Source organism: Coregonus lavaretus (assembly GCF_964263955.1).
Source record: "Coregonus lavaretus genome assembly, chromosome: 23".
NCBI lineage: Eukaryota > Metazoa > Chordata > Actinopteri > Salmoniformes > Salmonidae > Coregonus > Coregonus lavaretus.
The window spans coordinates 20195019-20214148 of NC_140010.1; the positions used below are offsets into that span (position 1 = coordinate 20195019).

General features: G+C 43.8%; 1 protein-coding gene across 1 annotated transcript; it reads right to left on the bottom strand.

The window, feature by feature from the left end:
- Nucleotides 1-1719: 1719 nt before the first annotated feature.
- On the bottom strand, nucleotides 1720-14569 carry LOC311098899 (serine/threonine-protein kinase 17A-like; the record flags this gene model as incomplete). The annotated part of the gene is made up of 7 exons (XM_084139447.1): nucleotides 1720-2053; nucleotides 2251-2430; nucleotides 2544-2592; nucleotides 2732-2858; nucleotides 3690-3834; nucleotides 11988-12200; nucleotides 14406-14569. 7 exons carry the CDS (start codon nucleotides 14567-14569, stop codon nucleotides 1720-1722), a joined length of 1212 nt encoding a protein of 403 aa, XP_083995573.1.
- Nucleotides 14570-19130: the final 4561 nt, after the last annotated feature.

Consider the following 19130-nt stretch of genomic DNA (forward strand, 5'->3'; position numbering starts at 1 on the left):
AGTAGTTTAATTCATTAAAATACGACGCAGACAAACAGAGATATACACTGCTCAAAAAAATAAAGGGAACACTTAAACAACACAATGTAACTCCAAGTCAATCACACTTCTGTGAAATCAAACTGTCCACTTAGGAAGCAACACTGATTGACAATACATTTCACATGCTGTTGTGCAAATGGAATAGACAACAGGTGGAAATTATAGGCAATTAGCAAGACACCCCCAATAAAGGACTGGTTTTGCATGTGGTGACCACAGACCACTTCTCAGTTCCTATGCTTCCTGGCTGATGTTTTGGTCACTTTTGAATGCTGGTGGTGCTTTCACTCTAGTGGTAGCATGAGACGGAGTCTACAACCCACACAAGTGGCTCAGGTAGTGCAGCTCATCCAGGATGGCACATCAATGCGAGCTGTGGCAAGAAGGTTTGCTGTGTCTGTCAGCGTAGTGTCCAGAGCATGGAGGCGCTACCAGGAGACAGGCCAGTACATCAGGAGACATGGAGGAGGCCGTAGGAGGGCAACAACCCAGCAGCAGGACTGCTACCTCCGCCTTTGTGCAAGGAGGAGCAGGAGGAGCACTGCCAGAGCCCTGCAAAATGACCTCCAGCAGGCCACAAATGTGCATGTGTCTGCTCAAACGGTCAGAAACAGACTCCATGAGGGTGGTATGAGGGCCCGACGTCCACAGGTGGGGGTTGTGCTTACAGCCCAACACCGTGCAGGACGTTTGGCATTTGCCAGAGAACACCAAGATTGGCAAATTTGCCACTGGCGCCCTGTGCTCTTCACAGATGAAAGCAGGTTCACACTGAGCACGTGACAGACGTGACAGTCTGGAGACGCGGTGGAGTACGTTCTGCTGCCTGCAACATCCTCCAGCATGACCGGTTTGGCAGTGGGTCAGTCATGGTGTGGGGTGGCATTTCTTTGGGGAGGCCGCACAGCCCTCCATGTGCTCGCCAGAGGTAGCCTGACTGACATTAGGTACCGAGATGAGATCCTCAGACCCCTTGTGAGACCATATGCTGGTGCGGTTGGCCCTGGGTTCCTCCTAATGCAAGACAATGCTAGACCTCATGTGGCTGGGGTGTGTCAGCAGTTCCTGCAAGAGGAAGGCATTGATGCTATGGACTGGCCCGCCCGTTCCCCAGACCTGAATCCAATTGAGCACATCTGGGACATCATGTCTCGCTCAATCCACCAACGCCACGTTGCACCACAGACTGTCCAGGAGTTGGTGGATGCTTTAGTCCAGGTCTGGGAGGAGATCCCTCAGGAGACCATCCCCCACCTCATCAGGAGCATGCCCAGGCGTTGTAGGGAGGTCATACAGGCACGTGGAGGCCACACACACTACTGAGCCTCATTTTGACTTGTTTGAAGGACATTACATCAAAGTTGGATCAGCCTGTAGTGTGGTTTTCCACTTTAATTTTGAGGGTGACTCCAAATCCAGACCTCCATGGGTTGATACATTTGATTTCCATTGATAATTTTTGTGTGATTTTGTTGTCAGCACATTCAACTATGTAAAGAAAAAAGTATTTAATAAGATTATTTCATTCATTCAGATCTAGGATGTGTTATTTTAGTGTTCCCTTTATTTTTTTGAGCAGTGTAGTTTGGCTTGTGGAGTAGAGACAGTGTGGTGTGTGGTAAACAAAATACAATCAGTAAAGAGCCCATCTACAGTAGGAGGGCTCATACACATCTATCAGAAGATTATCTTCTGTAGGGAGCTGAATGGCTCCTCGAACCTGAACCGCTTGGAGATGGCCTTCACATCCAGAGACAGAGTCTCGGGGTCGGGCATCGTCGGCCTGCACTGTCCTAAGGTGTAGGCAGCCACTACTATCAACTCCTCTACCAAAGGACCTTCCTCTGAGGATGACGAGCAACAGGAGGATAATGAGGAGGAGGAGGAGGGGGAAGCAGGCTTGGTGTGTGCCCGTTGGCAGATCTCGCTGGTGAGATCCTCTTCTCTCTTCTCTTGGACTTGGTCCTGGAGCCAGTGATGCCTCAGGCACTCTTCAGCAGTGGCACGAGACCTTTAGACAGGATAGAGAGGGATGCATTGTATCAGTATCACATTGTTTTATGTTACATTTTCAATCAAATCAAGAGTATGAAATTCACTGTTGTGGTTTTTATCAAGGTCTTCAATTAAGATGGAACATCTACCTAAGAACTACCAAGACTAATAATTTGTGAATAATTACAATAATGGTTTGGGATGAAATCTCACTTGGGCTCTTTGATGAGAAGAGACCGGATGAAGTGGATGGCTGAGGCTGGGAGGTCCTGCAGCTCTTCCTCGGTGTAGTCGATGTTGATCTGGGAGATGTTGAGAAAGGTCTCCTGCTTGTCTTCTCCAAGAAATGGTGACGTCCTCGTCAACATCATATACGCCAGCACCCCTATGCTCCTGGGTTAGCAAGACATAGCATAGTCAATGATCTATTGCCATTGAAAAAACGTAACCTCTGTCGTCATGGCTAAGCCACAAACTAATAGGTTGAGATTGTATACTTGTCTTACCACATGTCAGTTGCTGTGCTGATTGGTTCAAAACTCAGAATCTCTGGGGCTGCCAACAAAAGAGAAACAGTGAATAGTAAGAGATCTGTGTGATCATCAAGTTGTAAAAAAAAAAAGCCTTGTGTAAGAATTTATTTGTATGTTCCAATACATTTAAAAAAAGATTTAATGAATACTTTTTCACTCACCGACATACTCTGGTGTGCCTATGATCTCCCTGAGCTCCTGGTTTTGACACAGCCTTCTAGACAGGCCAAAGTCCACTATCTTTATATCCCCCAAAGGACAGCCACTGGTCAGTAGGATGTTCTGAAGCTAAGAGGACAATACCATTCAATGGGACAGTGAATGAGGAATATTGAATCATCAATGTTAACTCTGTTTATTCTATACTGAACAAAAATCTAAACGCAATATGCAACAATTTCAAAGATTTTACTGAGTTACAGTTCATATGAGGAAATCAGTCAATAAATAAATGCATTAGGCCCTAATCTATGGATTGCACATGACTAGGAATACAGTGATGCATCTGTTGGTCACAGATATAAAAAATAAATAAAAAAAAGGGCCTCAGAATCTCGTCACTGTATTTGTGTGCATTCAAATTTGCCATAGATGAAATGCAATTGTGTTCATTGTCCGTAGCTTATGCCTGATGTACTGCCAAACTCTCTAAAACGACATTGGAGGGGGCTTATGATAGAGAAATGAACATGACATTTTCTGGCAACAGCTCTGGTGAACATTCTTGCAGTCAGCATACCAATTGCACGCTCCCTCAAAACTTGCGACATCCGTGGCATTGTGTTGTGTGACAAAACTGCACATTTTAGAATGACCTTTTACTGTTCCCAGCACAAGGTCCACCTGTGTAATGATCATGCTATTTAATCAGCTTGTTGATATGCCACACCTGTCAGGTGTATGGGTTATGTTGGCAAAGGAGAAATGCTCACCCATAGAGATGTAAACAAATTTGTGCACAACATTTGAGAGAAATAAGCTTTTTGTGTGTATGGAAAATTTCGGGGATCTTTTATTTCTATTTATTTATTCTATGCTACTTTGTTATGGAGAAGTGTTCATTTTTGTGGTTTGAATGCATCTTAAATCAGATATCACAAATACAGCCTGATGATGTACCTTGAGGTCCAGGTGAACAATGTTGTTTCTGTGTAGGAAGGCCACGCCTTCCAGGATCTGTCCCATTAACCGTTTGACCTCCTCCTGGGTGAACGCCTCGTCTCCTTCGGCAACACATTGGTTAAAGATCTCCCCTCCCGCCGCACTATGGACAAACAGACACACACAGCTGAGTTAGAGGGGTGCTTGAGGACACTCTGTTGTGAAAAAGACAAAACAGGATACAGTCTCTCTACATAATCAACATATATTCAATGATCCATAATTCAAACTGATGAATACAGTTCATTCAACAATATGGTCTTAGTAAAATACATACTCAAAACAAGTTGTGTATCTGAAATGAATGGGAAAAAATCTTGAATTTAGACAGAATAGTGTCAGTTGTCATCTTTGTCCCTGTTTATGTGAGAGGATGACCAGTATTTGGTCTCCAACTCCAATTAAACAAAAAGAGGTAAGCCAGTGACCTGAATTCCAGTCTGGTATCCCTGTTCGAAGCGGTAGAATTTCTAATTTGTTTACTAGTTAAAAGAACAGAAAAACAAGAGCCTCAGCTGAATGAAAATTAAGGGTGGCATATGAGCAGGTGGTAAATTAGTTAATAGACCAATAAGAAAGAGAGTTCCAAACATCTCTGCCAATAACAGTAAGGTACTGAATTGCTGAGATAAAAACAGCTGCAATGGACCTTTAGATAGCACTGCAGTTGATAGCGGCCGTTTTACGGGCTCCCGACCAATTCTGCTACTTTGTGTGTTTTTTTACACTGATCTTTACTTTTTTTTTACATAATGTCTCCGCCATCATTTCATATGACCGAAAACAGCTTCTGGACATCAGAACAGCGATCACTAACCTCAATTTGGACGACAACTTCTACTTCAATGAGTCAGCTGCTATGGATGTTCTGCTTACTCCGGACAAGGCTCTATCCCCGGGACTCGGAAAAGTAAGCGAACGCCACAAAAGAGGCAGACGGGCGGGCATACTGATGAAACTACGTTAGCGTGCAAAAAAAACACCCCTACCCTCAGTTCTTTTGGCGAACGTACAGTCACTGGAGACCAAACTGGACGACCTCCGTTAGAGACTATCCTATAAACGGGTCCTGAAGAACTGTAATATCCTTTGTTTCTCCGTGTCGTGGCTGAACAAGGACACAGATAATATACATCTAGCTTTTCTATGCATCGTCAAGACCGTACAGCAGCGTCTGGGAAGTTTAGGGAGGAGTGGTGTGTGTCTTTGTTAACAACAACTGGTGCGCAATCTCTAATTTAAAGGAAGTCTCAAGGTTTTGCTCGCCTGAGTTAGAATACCTCATGGTAAGCTGCAGACCACATTATTTACCAAGAGAGTTTTCATCTATATTCTTCATAGCTGTCTATTTACCCCCACAAAACCGATGCTGGCATTAAGACAGCACTCAACGAGCTGTATAGGTCCATAAGCAAACAAGAAAATGCACATCCAGAGGCGGTGCTCGTAGTTGCCAGTTATTTTACTGCAGGGAAACTGAAATCAATTTTACCCCATTTTTACCAGCATGTCACCTGTGCAACCAGAGGCGACAAAACTCTAGACCACATTTACTCCACCCACAGAAATGCATACTAAGCTCTCGCCTGCCCTCCCTTCAGCAAATCTGACCATAACTCTATCCTCCTGATTCCTGCTTACAAGCAAAAACTCAAACAGGAAGTACCAGTGACGCATTCAATACGGAAGTGGTCCAATAAAGCAGATGCTAAGCTACAGGACTTTTTTCGCTAGCACAGACTGGAATATGTTCTGGGATTCACCCGATAACATTGAGGACCACATCAGTCACCGGCTTCATTAATACCTGCATCGTCTACGTCATCCCCACAGTGACCGTACATATACAGTGCATTCGGAAAGTATTCAGACCCGTTTACTTTTTCCACATTTTGTTACGTTACAGCCTTATTCTAAAATTGATTAAATTGTTTTTCATGAATCTACACACAATACCCCATAATAACTAAGCAAAAACTGGTTTTTAGACATTTTTGCAAGTGCTTAAACCCCCCTCTGGCTGGGCCACTCAAGGATATTCAAAGACTTGTCCTCAAGCCACTCCTGAGTTGTCTTGGCTGTGTGCTTAGGGTCGTTGTCCTGTTGGAAGGTGAACCTTCGCCCCAGTCTGAGGTCCTGAGCACTCTGGAGAAGGTTTTCATCAAGGATCTTTCTGTACTTTGCTCCGTTCATCTTTCTCTCAATCCTGACTAGTCTCCCAGTCCCTGCCGCTGAAAAACATCCCCACAGCATGATGCTGCCACCACCATGCTTCACCGTAGGGATGGTGCCAGGATTTCTCCAGACATGACGCTTGGCCAAGCCTGAATGCCTTTTGGCAAACTCCAAGCGGACTGTCATGTGCCTTTTACTGAGGAGTGGCTTCCGTCTGGCCACTCTACCATAAAACGCCTGGACGCTTATAAGAAATCCTGCTACGATCTCTGACGAGCCATCAAACAGGCAAAGCGTCAATACAGGACTAAGATTAAAACCTACTACGCCGGCTCTGACGTTCGTCGGATGTGGCAGGGCTGCAAACTATCACGGATTACAAAGGGAAACCCAGCCGCGAGCTGCCCAGTGACGCAAGTCTACCAGACAAGCTAAATACCTTCTATGCTCGCTTCGAGGCATGCAACTATGAACCATGCATGATAGCACCAGCTGTTCCGGACGACTGTGATCTCGCTCTCCGTAACCAATGTGAGTAAGACCTTTAAACAGGTTAACAGTCACAAAGCCGCTGGCCAGACGGATTACCAGGACACGTACTCAGAGCATGCGCTGACCAGCTGGCAAGTGTCTTCACTGACATTTTCAACCTCTCCCTGACCCAGTCTGTAATACCTACATGTTTCAAGCAGACCACCATAGTCCCTGTGCCCAAGGACGCCAAGGTATCCTGTCTAAATGATTTTCGCCCCGTAGCACTCACATCTGTAGCCATTAAATTATTTGAAAGGCAGCCTAGACCCACTCCAATTCACATACCGCCCCAACAGATCCACAGATGACGCAATCTCTATTGCACTCCACACTGCCCTCTCCCACCTGGATAAGAGGAACACCTATGTGAGAATGCTGTTCATTGACTACAGCTCAGCGTTCAACACCATAGTGCCCTCCAAGCTCATCACTATGCTCAGGACCCTGGGACTGAACACCTCCCTCTGCAACTGGATCCTGGACTTCCTGACGGGCCGCCCCCAGGTGGTGAAGGTAGGTAACATCACATCTGCCACGCTGACCCTCAACACAGGGGCCCGTGCTCAGTCCCATCCTGTACTCCCTGTTCACCCATGACTGTGTGGCTGCGCTCGACTCCAACACAATCATTAAGTTTGCTGACGACAAGACGGTGGTAGGCCTGATCACCGACGATGAGGAGACAGCCTATAGGGAGGAGGTCAGTGACCTGGCACTGTGGTGCCAGGACAACAACCTCTCCCTCAACGTCAGTAAGACAAAGGTGCTGATCGTGGACAACAGGATATGGAGGGGCTGTAATGGAGTGGGTCAAGTTTCTCTGTGTCCACTTCACTAAATAATTAACATGGTCCACACACACCAACACAGTTGTGAAGAAGGCACGACAACGCCTCTTCCCCTCAGGAGGCTGAAAAGATTTGGCATGGGCCCTCAGATCCTCAAAAAGTTCAACAGCTGCACCATTGACAGCATCTTGACTGGTTGCATCACCGCTTGGTATGGCAACTGCTTGGCATCCGACGGCAAGGCGCTAGAGAGGGTGGTGCGGACGGCCCAGTGCATCGCTGGGGCCGAGCTCCCTGCAATCCAGGACCTCTATACCAAGCGGTGTCAGAGAATGGCCCGGAAAATTGTCAAAGACCCCTGCCACCAAAGCAATAGACTGTTCACTCTGCTAGCAGATGGCAAGCGGTACTGGAGCGCCAAGTCTGGGACCAAAAGGGTCCTGAACAGCTTCTACCCCCCCAAGCCATAAGACTGCTGAACAGTTAATCAAATGGCTACCCGCACTATTTGCATTGACTCTATGCACACTCACTGGACTCGACCCACACATTCACAGATACTTACAGTGCCTAGCAAAAGTATTCACCCCCCTTGCCGTTTTTTTCCTATTTTGTTGCATTACAACCTGTAATTTAAATGGACTTTTATTTGGATTTCATGTAACGGACATACACAAAATAGTCCAAATTGGTGAAGTGAAATGAAAAAAATTCTAAAAACGAAATAACAGAAAAGTGGTGCGTGCATATGTATTCACCCCCTATGCTATGAAGCCCCTAAATAAGATCTGGTGCAACCAATAACCTTCGGAAGTCACAGAATTAGTGTGCAAACTAAGTGTCACATGATCTGTCACATGATCTGTCACATGATCTCAGCATATATACACCTGTTCTGAAAGGCCCCAGAGTCTGCAACACCACTAAGCAAGGGGCACCACCAAGCAAGCGGCACTATGAAGACCAAAGAGCTCGCCAAACAGGTCAGGGCCACCTTTTGCAGAAATTACAGCTGCAAGTCTCTTGAGGTTTGTCTCCATAAGTTTGGCACATCTAGCCACTGGGATTTTTGTCCATTCTTCAAGGCAAAACTGCTCCAGCTCCTTCAAGTTGGATGGGTTCTGCTGGTGTACAGCAATCTTTAAGTCATACCACATATTCTCAATTGGATTGAGGTCTGGCCTTTGACTAGGCCATTGCAAGACATTTAAATGTTTCCCCTTAAACCACCAGAGTGTTGCTTTATCAGTATGCTTAGGGTCTTTGTTCTGCTGGAAGGTGAACCTCCGTCCCAGTCTCAAATCTCTGGAAGACTGAAAACAGATTTCCCTCAAGGATTTCCCTGTATTTAGCGCCATCCATCATTCCTTCAATTCTGACCAGTTTCCCAGTCCCTGCCGATGAAAAACATCCCTACAGCATGATGCTGCTACCACCATGCTTCACTGTGGGGATGATGTTCTCGGGGTGAGGAGAGGTGTTGGGTTTGCGCCAGACATAGCGTTTTCCAATTTTAGTCTCATCTGACCAGTGTACCTTCTTCCATATGTTTGGGGAGTCTCCCACGTGCCTTTTGGCGAACACCAAATGTGTTTGCTTATTTTTTTCTTTAAGCAATGGCTTTCATTCTGGCCACTCTTCCGTAAAGCCCAGCTCTGTGGAGTGTACGGCTTAAAGTGGTCCTAATGACAGATACTCCAATCTCCGCTTTGGAGCTTTGCAGCTCCTTCTGGGTTATCTTTGGTCTCTTTGTTGCCTCTCTGATTAATGCCCTCCTTGCCTGGTCCGTGAGTTTTGGTGGGCGGCCCTCTCTTGGCAGGTTTGTTGTGGTGCCATATTCTTTCCATTTTTTAATAATGGATTTTAAAATGGTGCTCAGTGGGATGTTCAAAGTTTTTGATATTTTTTTATAACCCAACCTTGATCTGTCCTTCTCCACAACTGTGTCCCTGACCTGTTTGGAGAGCTCCTTGGTCTTCATGGTGCCACTTGCTTGGTGGTGCCCCTTGCTTAGTGGTGTTGCAGCCTCTGGGGCCTTTCAGAACAGGTACTGAGATCATGTGACAGATCATATGACACTTAGATTGCACACAGGTGGACTTTATTTAACTCATTATGTGACTTCTGAAGGTAATTTGTTGCACCAGATCTTATTTAGGGGATTCATAGCAAAGGGGGTGAATACATATGCACGCACCACTTTCCGGTTATTTATTTTGTAGACTTTTTTGAAACAAGTTATTTTTTTCATTTCACTTCACCAATTTGGACTATTTTGTGTATGTCCATTACATGAAATCCAAATAAAAATAAATTTAAATTACAGGTTGTAATGCAACAAAATAGGAAAAACGCCAAGGGGGACGAATACTTTTGCAAGGCACAGTACCTGTCTATTTGTGGAAGAATCACCCTGATTAACTCTTTAGTATTATCCCAGTTTACCTATTTTCTTATGGTCTTGCCTATGCCTAGCGAACAGTTTTTAAAATTATGAGAGAATGGCAAGCCAGACAAAATTAAATGGGCCTATTTATATAATGAATATGAATTCTGAGGACAGAAATTGTTAAAGCATTAGACCCATCACTAAAAGATTCAGTCTTACAAAAGTTATACTTAAATCTGAACTGGGGGGTGAATAATTATGCACGTTCAAGTTCTTTTTTTTGGTCTTATTTCTTGTTTGTTTCACAAGAAAAAAATATTTTGCATCTTCAAAGTGGTAGGCATGTTGTGTAAATCAAATGATACAACCCCCCCAAAAATCCATTTTAATTCCAGGTTGTAAGGCAACAAAATAGGAAAAATGCCAAGGGGGGTGAATACTTTCGCAATCCACTGACACTCCAACACACACACACACACACACGCATATTGACGCCACACACACAGTTTTGTTTTACTATCCTTGTAGGGACCAACAAATGTATTCCCTTTCAAAATCCTATTCTCCCTAACCCTAAAACTATACCTAACCCTAACTCCTAAACCCCAACCCTAAACTTAATTCTAACCCTAAATCAAATCAAATTTATTGGTCACATTTTTTTTTAAAGAACCTAACCCCTGAGCCTAAAATATAATCTTTCCTCATGGGACCGGCGAAATGTCCCCACTTGTCCGAATTTTCCTTGCGAGGACTTCTGGTACCCACAAGAATAGTTAAACAAAAACACACACTTTTACACTCTTCACATACACTGCTACTTCTCTGTTTATTATCTATCCTGATTGCCTAGTCACTTTTACCCCTACCTACATGTACATATTACATCAACTTCCTCGTACCCCTGCACATTGACTCGGTACAGTACTTATTGTATATAGCCTTGTTATTGATATCAATTGTGTTATTATTTTCAAATCTTATTTGCACATTCTCTTACTTTTAATGCTGCATTGTTGGGAAAGGATTTGTAAGTAAGCATTTCACTGTAAAAGTCTACACCTGTTGTGTAGTAGTTCCGCGCTATTTGTTACCGAAGTGAGAAAATGCCCCATTATCTATTGTATTGTAGATGTCGCTGACCAAGCCAATTAGTATGAGATCATTTCAATTCACAATGATGACCTTTTTTCAGAGCATTTCTGTTTGGTTCTTCTCATCCCGTGTACTGACGGACCACTCAGTAGTGCAGAGAGTGATGCTTCAAAGTCACGTTCCCTCACATTCCAATTTGCCTGGATTAGAGCTACTTGCCAAGCTAGCCAATATATCACTCAGTGGGCACTTTCAAAACAGAGATTAAAACATGAATACAATGTAAGACAAACAAAAGGTAATATGGTCAGAACTATAAATATCTCAGAATGAGTACTGCCGTTGACCTACACAGCAATCATCTCTAAAGCACAGAAAACACATAAAGCAGCCCCAACACAATTATTAACACAGTTATTCACCCTATTTAGCCACAATTCCGCATCTCTGATGGTATTCCATTTTCAATAAGCATTTCAAATATCCTCTCTTAGACTTGTGCAGTCATTGACTGGACTGGTCAGGAATTAGGCTACAGCCATTTGAGAGCCTACATGGGCAGTGAACAAACATATTGCATCATTGCACATGCGGTTTCAAATGAATAGGAAAGTTCAAGGCAAAGTTAACCAATGTTAAGATGGTGACCATCAAACTATTCAATGTCTGGAATGCCTTGAAGTTTATACAACGTTGAAATCATAGGACTAATAATGCAACTAGTCACTCTAGTGCATATAGTTAGTAGATGAGCAGCTGGTCCTAATGGTAGTAAGAAGCCGCAGGTTTCTGCCATCCCTCTAGCCTGCTCTGCTCTAGTCAGCAGACGCTACAGTAGGGTTTAGGGTTAGCTGGATTACCCTCCTACTCAGGCAGAGGGAGACAGGTGGTCTTTCCAACTCACTGCACAGTACATCCCCCATTCCCTGCAGTGGGGCTTGGGATATTCACCGTTAGGAATGTGAGTGACGACTTTCTGCAAGCTGCTGACTCTCCTCAGCTCTTACATTTAAGTCATTTAGCAGACGTTCTTATTCAGAGAGACTTACAGTAGTGAGTGCATACATTTGTTTTGTTTTTCTCCCCCCGTACTGTTCTCAGCAGAGCAAAGCTAGAGGAGGGACCTTGGGCTTGACGTCAAACTGACATGGCTAGCTAGCTTGAAGACCTCATGCAGGTGTCTTTATACACACTCGTAAATAGAGAACACGTGTTCATGTAGGTGTGTATACACACACACAGTCGAAAACTACAGGTGTTTGCAGTAATACTCACTACTCGAGCACCAGGACCATCTCTGTTGGGGTCTCGTAAACTTGGTGCAGGTTGATAATCCTGTGGCTAGGGTTGGTGAGCTCCAGAACAGCGATCTCATGGAGCACCTTCACTCTGCAGTCTTGACCCTTCCTCCTCTTCCTCAGGAACTTGGCTGCGTACTCCGTCCCTGTGCTCTTCTCCACACACCTCTTCACTATGGCAAACTTCCCCCTGGAGACAGATAGGGGACTTAACGTTGAAGAACAGGCCTTAATAATGAGCAAACTGCCCCTTACGACAGGATCAAAACACACAGGACTACAACGCGACAAACCATTTATCAATAGGTCTTAGAGAAGGCTAACTATAGTGATGATAGTGATTGTTGATGCTGATTATGCATTTTGGTGGATAATCAAGATTGTAATTTACATCACACACTGGTCTGTCCTCCCTTAGCCCTCCGCACCTCTCTGATTCAGAGGGGTTGGGTTAAATGCAGAAGACACATTTCAGTTGAATGTATTCAGTTGTACAACTGACTAGGTATCCCCCTTTCCTTTACATTTGATTAGAAATGTATAGTGAAATTGAATGATTGGGAAATGGGCAATAAGGTGGCACAGGCCATCAATTGTTGTCATGGTCACCGAATAGGTTTTTGTCTCCCTGCATTCCTTCTTGATTAAATCATTATTAAACCAATGCGACCTTCAAGCTCACCCAACCATTGATTTTAATGACCCACTTTAGTGCCCTGAAAGAGAGCCTGGGTTCATCAATGTCATGTTTTGTCTCCCGGCTTAAGGCACCACTGACTGTTTCTACCCTCAGAGTTTATCACGTGCAGTGAGATTCAGGATTCAGCAAATCAAGTCTTCATACATACACATGTAAGGACTATAACAGACAATTAAGTCACCATTTATCTAAACTATCAAGTATAAGGCCATGCCCAATACTATCACATATTACAAGTTGTTTTCCAACTGTTGTAAATAAGTGTGGAGGTAGTAGTAGGTTCCGAGTAGTGCCATCCATGCCTCAATCCCTTTATCCAGTTATTCACAGCGGTATGTCTCTAGCCTTTAGCCCTGGCTGACATTGTTAAGTCTGATGCTGATAAACCCACTCATGTCTTCAGTGAGTTGCACACTGAAGACCAGGTGCATGGGCTGTCTACTGTGTGTGTGTGAGAAAGTGATTATAGGGCATAAGGTAGGTGGGTTAAGGTTAAAAGACACTCAGCCCAAACAGGATCGCTCTCACCACAAATGAATGATCTTGAATAAAAACAATAACTTAATATATGTTTACCTGACTAAGTGGACAAAATTGGCCCAGGCAAAAAATTCCATGAGGGACTAAATTCAGCTCATTCCCAAGAGGCCTGATTTCAGCACTCAAACTCATGTTATAAAGCCAGTGTGACTTGGAACTTATGAAAATTAAACTCCCACAAGCTATTTTACACATGGTCACCTAGTCACTCACACACAAATTGTTAGATACTACTGCACTGTTGGAGCTAGGGACACAAGCATTTCGCTACATCCGCAATAGCATCTGCTAAATATGTGTATGTGACCAATAAAATGTGATTTGATTTGACTTGACACACACTTTGATAAACTAGCACAGAATAGTGTGTTTCCCCAACATCTCCAGGTTAAAGGTATGACCATGCAGCTGCGGGAGGTCTGGCTCAAACTGGATTACAACATTACCTCTGAATCTCAGACAGCTTGGCAGCCCAATTAGCATGGCTTAGTTTACTCCTCTGTTGCACTGACCATGCTGACTAATTACATTATTTAAGGGAATTAACTCACAGTAGTATTGGACCTGGCCAACTGTAGTTTACAACTCAACAAGTTATGCACTGGCAAAGATTGTAATACTGTAACTAAACCATGAAAAATGATAAATAGATAAGAGTGCTAATCAAAGAGTATCCATGGTTTTGGAATAGATTAGATGCTTTTGTCCATGCTTTTGCATGACAAATCTCCTGTGGCTTCAGTTCTCTTTACGTTCAGTATGTCAATGGCTAGATTCATTTGCCAGTCTTGCACTCACAGCTGGGGAAAGTGACTGGTCAATGGGTATCTATAATTTAATTGTATTTCTTTGTCATCCTGAAATATGTTTTTTTGAAACCAGGGACTACAGATGAGAATTTGGTTTGCTATCTGGTGCAATGTCAAATACCTGCATTTATATTAAAAACAAAAAAGCCCTTGATATATAGTAAATGATTAGATGGACATACAGTCAATGGATGGTGCCTGAAGTTGTTACCACATTGACCATTGATTGAAAGCATCCCAAATTAGGAACATGAATTCGAATATTATACACCCAGGCAGAAAATAGCCTGTAGCTTTTTTAATAACCCTCAACCGGTTAACCTACTACCTACAATGTTCAACTCACCTGCCCAGCTCTTTGCCATGTATAACGTTGTACACATCCTGAAATGGCTCGGTCCTGATTGCGGTTTTGATGCTGTCCAGAAGAAGCGCAGTGGCTCCCCGGTTCGTCTCGACCTGACCGCGGCTTCTCGTGTTGCTGATCCGTGGACTGGCTGGTGGAATCATTCTTGGTTAACTTGATGAATACTCTATCAACAAAAATGCCCGCTGTTGAGAGCGTAACAAAGTTTCCTTTCCTTTACTGCGTTTTGGAGAAGCTTTCAAGTTAGGGCATTTCTGACCAAATTTACAATTTTATTCTAGCCGATCACCCTGTGTATAAGAACATACCCAAATGTTATCCGCAGTTCTAAAGCCGTCAGACAGAGAAACAGTTGTTTGACAGGCAGCTCTGATAACCCTCTTGGCAAAAGTCACTATAGCGCTGAGGCAGTGACTGATAATCGCTCTCCAGAACGCACTTTGATAATGGGCGAATTATTTTTGCATCGCCCGGTGCCCCGATCGAGCGGGGCTTGCATATTTTAGACCATTCCATTGGTCGTAAAATAAAATCTCTACCAATCATGGGCAACGGGCCACGTAAAACGAACAGTTGCCGAGTTAAAGGAGCGGGGCGGGGTCTTGAAATTGAGGGGATTTGATTAATGTCCCGGGCATGCCCCGTGTAAACCGGGTTTGCATTGATTGCATTCGTTTTGAAACCGGGCTGCCTCCCGCGGGTGAGCCGGGTGCCCCGGTCAAAGACGGCGAAGTCGGCTGAAAACAAAGGTGAGGTATGTCAAGCACGTGGAGTAATGAGTTAGGATTCAATGTTTTCACATGTATAAGGATTTGCTCTTTATAAAAACGTATATATCTTTACCTGACTTCCCAAGGAAAACTACTAAAATGGTAGCCTAATGTATAGCCTATTTGATAGAACGATTCATCATGCTATTTTGTTTACATTATGGCCCGGTGATGGTCGATTTGAGCCGGTGCTCCTCCCTCACCGCTTTTTTGCCCAGTGAGGTGACGAGCTATATCCCGGTTTACCCCAGTTCAGTCTAATAGAACTCCCACCTTGAGCTCATCATGTAGGTAGCCCAGCTATTGATGGTCATAAGAACAAGCATTAACCATTTCTTTATTCACTTTTAAAAAGTCACAAATTTGACTTTGAGTCAAGTAATGCTCTTGGACTGATGATTGGCTGTAGGCGATAGCTGTTTATGTTCATTAAACTATGAGAAAAAAATATTAGATTTGTCTATAAATAAGCCTATTATTGTATTCAATGACAAAATAAAATGGCTCAATCGAAATAGCTTACAATTCACTTTAGTTAAAGGGGCAATGCACTCAAAAACTTGATTTTCCTGTGTTTTATATATATTTCCACACTATGAGGTTGGAATTATACTGTGAAATTGTGAAAATTATGATAATACCCTTTAGTGTAAGAGCTGTTTGAGAAGACTGCCTGAAAGTTCAGCTCGTTTTGCATGGGTGGAGTTTTTGCCTGCCTGGTGATGGTAACTGGGTAAAACTCAGGAACCTAGTTGAAGCAGGGACCTTAAGGTTTGACCTATTGCCTGGGGCAAGTTGAGCCTGCTCTAAAGTTGCCCCAGGTGATAAAAAAAAAACTAAAAACAACAAAACTGTAAGGAATTCCAGTAGGCTTAGCCTAAAACTGATCTTTCCCGCGCATCCACATTGTTTAAGTGAAAGAAGGACAATTTATGGCATTTGTGGCAGTCGGGCAAGTTGAGCCTGCTCTGTGGTTGTCCGATTAGGCAGGGGATAAAAAAAAAACTGAAAACAACCAAACGGCAAAGCATTCCAGTAGGGGCATTGCAAAATAAGTTGATTATCTTTACCTGCTACACTGTAAGCGTAACTTTTGGCCAGGGCAAGTGGAGCGCAAGGCACTTTATCCTATTGCTCTGGCCGAGATACACTATATATCGGTAACTCACATAGCCACGCTAGCTTCGCCCTCATGTTGGTGCTAACAAGCTAGCAAGCATGCTAGGTAGTGCTACGAATCAACAGCCATTGTCAGCCAACCCAATAGGGGTTGGAAGCTATGGTGAGCTTCGATTGGTTACTCCTGCCGCGATATCAGCTTTGCCCAACTTTAGTCCCGAACTGTTCAGCTCCCTCGCTCAGTCTCTAGTCTCTACTGTGTAGCCCAGTCAGACCTGAGCTGCGCATTGAAATCTTGAAAATAGAATCAGAGCGTATTTTTACACTCAAGTAGTGCAAGCCTCTAGTGGACCCGGTGCACTCAGGCCAAGGTTTTGATGAAATTAATAGTGGAGCTGGTGTGCTCATGCCCATGAATAGGAGCGGCTTGCGCTCGGCAAAAGTTATATGCTGACTACACTGGCCACACGCGTGCTTCTGTGCTTGCCATCGCACACATGTTCTTTGGTTAGAGCTTTGTCGAATTTTGGCCCGGAGTCTTACAAAATCGTGTGCTTCTATACTCCGACTATTAACACTAGAGAAGATGGGCATCTAGCAATCCCTTTCTGAGCCAATGCATTCTAATGTAATAAATACATTTCATATATGCTATTGCAAAAAAATCATCATTTGGTTGTGTTTATGATGGTTTTAGGTAGGCCTACCATTAGAATAGGAAGAAAAAAAACACCCCATGCTACATCACAAATAAATGCATTATTATTTCGTTAAGGCAGGTCTTTAGATTATATGATTTTTCAGGGGGTTCTGCAGCACCCTAAGCACCCCTACTTCCTGCAGCTATGGCTAGACCTACAGTTGATCAGACTGATACAGCATGTCAGATCACTAATGTTTAGGTGAAGGGTTGCTACAACTTTTCTGTAAAGAGTTTTTGCTTGTGCCTGTCTGGAGTGAGTTATTTTCCCATTTACTAAAATAATACTGGAGAAAAGTGGAAAGCGTGCTCTGCTATATATAGAGGTGCTCCATGCCCGACCCACACTACCTGTGATTTCCGTGAATCTGATTGGTCAACACACACACAACCTGCAGCACTCTGATAATAAGGATAAATGCCACGTTCACATGCTAGTCGGAAATAGGAAACTCAGAAATGTCCGACTTGCTAACTGTTTGAACGCAGCACGTTTATACGGTGGCTTGCGAAAGTATTCACCCCCCTTGGCATTTTTCCTATTTTGTTGCCTTATAACCTGGAATTAAAATGGATTTTTGGGGGGGTTTGTATCATTTGATTTACACAACATGCCTACCACTTTGAAGATGAAAAATAAAAAAAATTGTGAAACAAACAAGAAATAAGACAAAAAAACTGAAAACTTGAGTGTGCATACAGTGAGGGGAAAAAAGTATTTGATCCCCTGCTGATTTTGTAAGTTTGCCCACTGACAAAGACATGATCAGTCTATAATTTTAATGGTAGGTTTATTTGAACAGAGAGACAGAATAACAACAACAAAAATCCAGAAAAACGCATGTCAAAAATGTTATGAATTGATTTGCATTTTAATGAGGGAAATAAGTATTTGACCCCTCTGCAAAACATGACTTAGTACTTGGTGGCAAAACCCTTGTTGGCAATCACAGAGGTCAGACGTTTTTGTAGTTGGCCACCAGGTTTGCACACATCTCAGGAGGGATTTTGTCCCACTCCTCTTTGCAGATCTTCTCCAAGTCATTAAGGTTTTGAGGCTGACGTTTGGCAACTCGAACCTTCAGCTCCCTCCACAGATTTTCTATGGGATTAAGGTCTGGAGACTGGCTAGGCCACTCCAGGACCTTAATGTGCTTCTTCTTGAGCCACTCCTTTGTTGCCTTGGCCGTGTGTTTTGGGGCATTGTCATGCTGGAATACCCATCCACGACCCATTTTCAATGCCCTGGCTGAGGGAAGGAGGTTCTCACCCAAGATTTGACGGTACATGGCCCCGTCCATCCCCTTAGCAGAAAAACACCCCCAAAGCATAATGTTTCCACCTCCATGTTTGACGGTGGGGATGGTGTTCTTGGGGTCATAGGCAGCATTCTTCCTCCTCCAAACACGGCGAGTTGAGTTGATGCCAAAGAGCTCGATTTTGGTCTCATCTGACCACAACACTTTCATCCAGTTCTCCTCTGAATCATTCAGATGTTCATTGGCAAACTTCAGACGGGCCTGTATATGTGCTTTCTTGAGCAGGGGGACCTTGCGGGCGCTGCAGGATTTCAGTCCTTCACGGCGTAGTGTGTTACCAATTGTTTTCTTGGTGACTATGGTCCCAGCTGCCTTGAGATCATTGACAAGATCCTCCCGTGTAGATCTGGGCTGATTCCTCACCGTTCTCATGATCATTGCAACTCCACGAGGTGAGATCTTGCATGGAGCCCCAGGCTGAGGTAGATTGACAGTTATTTTGTGTTTCTTCCATTTGTGAATAATCGCACCAACTGTTGTCACCTTCTCACCAAGCTGCTTGGCGATGGTCTTGTAGCCCATTTCAGCCTTGTGTAGGTCTACAATCTTGTCCCTGACACCCTTGGAGAGCTCTTTGGTCTTGGCCATGGTGGAGAGTTTGGAATCTGATTGATTGATTGCTTCTGTGGACAGGTGTCTTTTATACAGGTAACACGCTGAGATTAGGAGCACTCCCTTTAAGAGTATGTATAAAAGACACCTGGGAGCCAGAAATCTTTCTGATTGAGAGGGGGTCAAATACTTATTTCCCTCATTAAAATGCAAATCAATTTATAACATTTTTGACATGCGCTTT